The following is a 2742-nucleotide window of genomic DNA, read 5'->3' as shown; positions in this document are numbered from 1 at the left end:
CTATATCATCCTTATAATAATACAAACCTAACACTGGTGCTTCGACTAACTTTTTCTTAAGGATCTCAAAACATTGTAACTCCTTGTCTTCAAAACTAAATTTTTTGTCTTTCTTTAATAAATCATACAAAGGTTTGGCGATCGTCGAAACTTCCTTAATAAATCTTCTAAAATACGAACACAATCCGAGAAAACTTCTAACTCCATGTACCTTAACAGGAACTGGAAAATCTCTAATAGCATCTATTCCCTTGTCATTAGCTTTTATTCCTTTGCCCGTTACTACAAAGCCTAAATATTCTACACTTTCTTGCAAAAATTCACACTTATCCATTCTTAACTCTAGTTTGTTCCTTGCTAATCTGACAAAAACCTCCTGTAGTACATCCAAATGTTCCTGTATTTCTTTACTCGCAATCATAATGTCGTCCATATAAATAACTACCTTGTCTTCCCTTATCATATCTGCAAATATTTTATTGATAAACCTTTGAAAATCCGCCGGAGCATTTTTTAAGCCCCATTGGCATCCGCATAAACTCAAACTGTCCTAACGGTGTCATAAATGAGGTGTATTTAATTGATTCCTTTTCAACAAACACATGAAAGTATCCATGCTTAAGATCTAATTTTGAAAATATTTTTTTATTTACTAATTTATCTAATAAATCATCTATAATCCACACATAACCTTAGATCTCCTGATTTCTTTTTCACTAACAGTATTGGAGATGCCTACTCCGATTCACTGGATCTAATAATTCCTTTCTCTAACAATACATCTAATATGATCTGCTTTTTTTCTTTTTCTGTGTAAGCTAATCGTCTGGGCGAACAACTAAAGGGTTTCGAATCTTCCAACCTCAGTTTTATTTCACATCTAATCTTTGGTTCCTTTGGCCTTTCTTTATTTACATAACAACGTTCTACCATTTTGATATATTGTCGCCTAACATTATAGTCCACTTGATTTCCAATTTCATATTCAAGAGATTTATCTTCTATATTAATATTAAATAATTCCTTTTCCACTATATTTATTTCCGATTCCTTAGTATTTTTTAACATAATCTCGTCCATAGTATAATTTTGATTACTAGCGTTTTCCCCATTCGTAATTCTTCTAACATCACTAACTAAATAATTTTCTTCTCCAATTTTACTTAAATTATTTCTAACTATCTGATTTTTACTACTAACATCACTAACTATCTGACTTTCATTACTAACATCACTAACTATCTGCTTCTCATTACTAATATCACAAACTATCTGCTTTTGATTTCTAACATTACTAATTATCTGCTTTTCAACTTTCTCCAACGTAACCATTTTCAAAGTGTCCAGAGTCAATTTTAAATCGCATGCTTCCATAAAATCTCTACCTAGGATTACATCACGACTCATAGATTTGTTTGCCACAATAACCAAATGAAAATGTATTTTATTTAAATTCTTTAAGACATAACATAATATTTTTCCATACGTTTCTAAATAACTTTTGTTTAATCCATGATATAAACTTAAAACTGGTAGCTTGCAAACATCTTTCGGTACTTTTGAAATTTTGATGAACGAAATTGGGCTTCCTGTATCTATGAGGCATTCTGTAATCAACTTACTATTAGGACTATTCATAAAATTAATTTCAAAATTTCTTACATAATTGTTGTCGCCCACACCTTTAGTTTTGTTCTTCAGGCACTGCGCCACAAAGTGCCCCATCTCACCGCATGCGTAGCACGATCCTTTCTCCCGCTTTGGTTTCCTGCAGTCCTTCGCCCAGTGTCCTCTAGCGTTGCAGTTAAAGCAGCGCATAATATTGTTGTCCTTGCTCTGCAACGAAGTCGCCTCCTTCTTAGCTCCGTACGGTTTGGGTAATCCAAAATCAGCAAATGCACGTTTCAACTGCTTAACATCGTCGAAGCATTGAATTTGTGCCTGAATACGCAGCCCTATGTTGGGAATGCCCTCGATGACTACGCTCAGTAGTTCTTCAGCGTCTATATTTATGCCCTGAGCCAGCATCACCTTGTCATCAACATAACTTCCAAAACTTTCTCCAGCACTCCACTTCCGTTCTTCGAAACTATTTGTTTCTACTATTAGAATATTTGTGTTCCTACTTAACGCATCTACATGCTGCATATGCTTACCTGCTTTATGTACTAATTCAAAATCGTATTCAAGCAGTTCTAATGCCCACCTGGCAATACGGGGGTTTAATTCTATTCTATTTAACGTTAAATCGAATCGTCGTCGCATGCAGACGTGTATTTACTGTGCTCCGGGAAAAAAGTATTCAATAATATCAAAAAGTGCAGTGACTGGTTTCGTAAATCAACAACAACGCGAAAAGACGCTTTTAGTGATGAAATCGAAAATGTTTATATTGATTAATTAATTAATTAAGTGATATACTTAAAACTCGAACAATCTCAACCTCGATTGCAATGAGTCTAAACGACGTTCGCACACAACGTCAACGTGAGGAAGACGAGAGACGGCTCTCAGTACAAAGAAACAACGCTTACTTCACTTTCAAAGCAACCGAAAGTAATGCAAGCTCATCACAAACACGGTCAATTACCCCAAACTTGACCGAATTCTTAAACGTAGAGAGCGAGAGAGCGTGATCTTGCTCCCCATCGCTACCATCGATGTCTCTGCAGCCAAAGAGCGCTGTAACTAGCACCGCAACTTCTTTGACAACGTCAACCGTAATAACAACAACAACCGCAA

At 35.4% G+C, this 2742-nt stretch overlaps 1 protein-coding gene across 1 annotated transcript; it reads right to left on the bottom strand.

The window, feature by feature from the left end:
• Positions 1–559: 559 nt before the first annotated feature.
• Positions 560–2742, bottom strand: LOC122320707. The gene is made up of 2 exons (XM_043208875.1): positions 1663–2742; positions 560–1607 (listed from the first exon to the last, which is right to left on the bottom strand). Exons 1-2 carry the CDS (start codon positions 2263–2265, stop codon positions 1596–1598), a joined length of 615 nt encoding a protein of 204 aa, XP_043064810.1. The 5' UTR covers positions 2266–2742; the 3' UTR covers positions 560–1595.

This window comes from Drosophila ficusphila, unplaced genomic scaffold (assembly GCF_018152265.1).
Source record: "Drosophila ficusphila isolate 14025-0441.05 unplaced genomic scaffold, ASM1815226v1 contig_758, whole genome shotgun sequence".
Classification (NCBI taxonomy): domain Eukaryota; kingdom Metazoa; phylum Arthropoda; class Insecta; order Diptera; family Drosophilidae; genus Drosophila; species Drosophila ficusphila.
The sequence above is the reverse complement of the archived record's forward strand: the minus strand, read 5'-3'. Positions and strand labels throughout refer to the sequence as shown.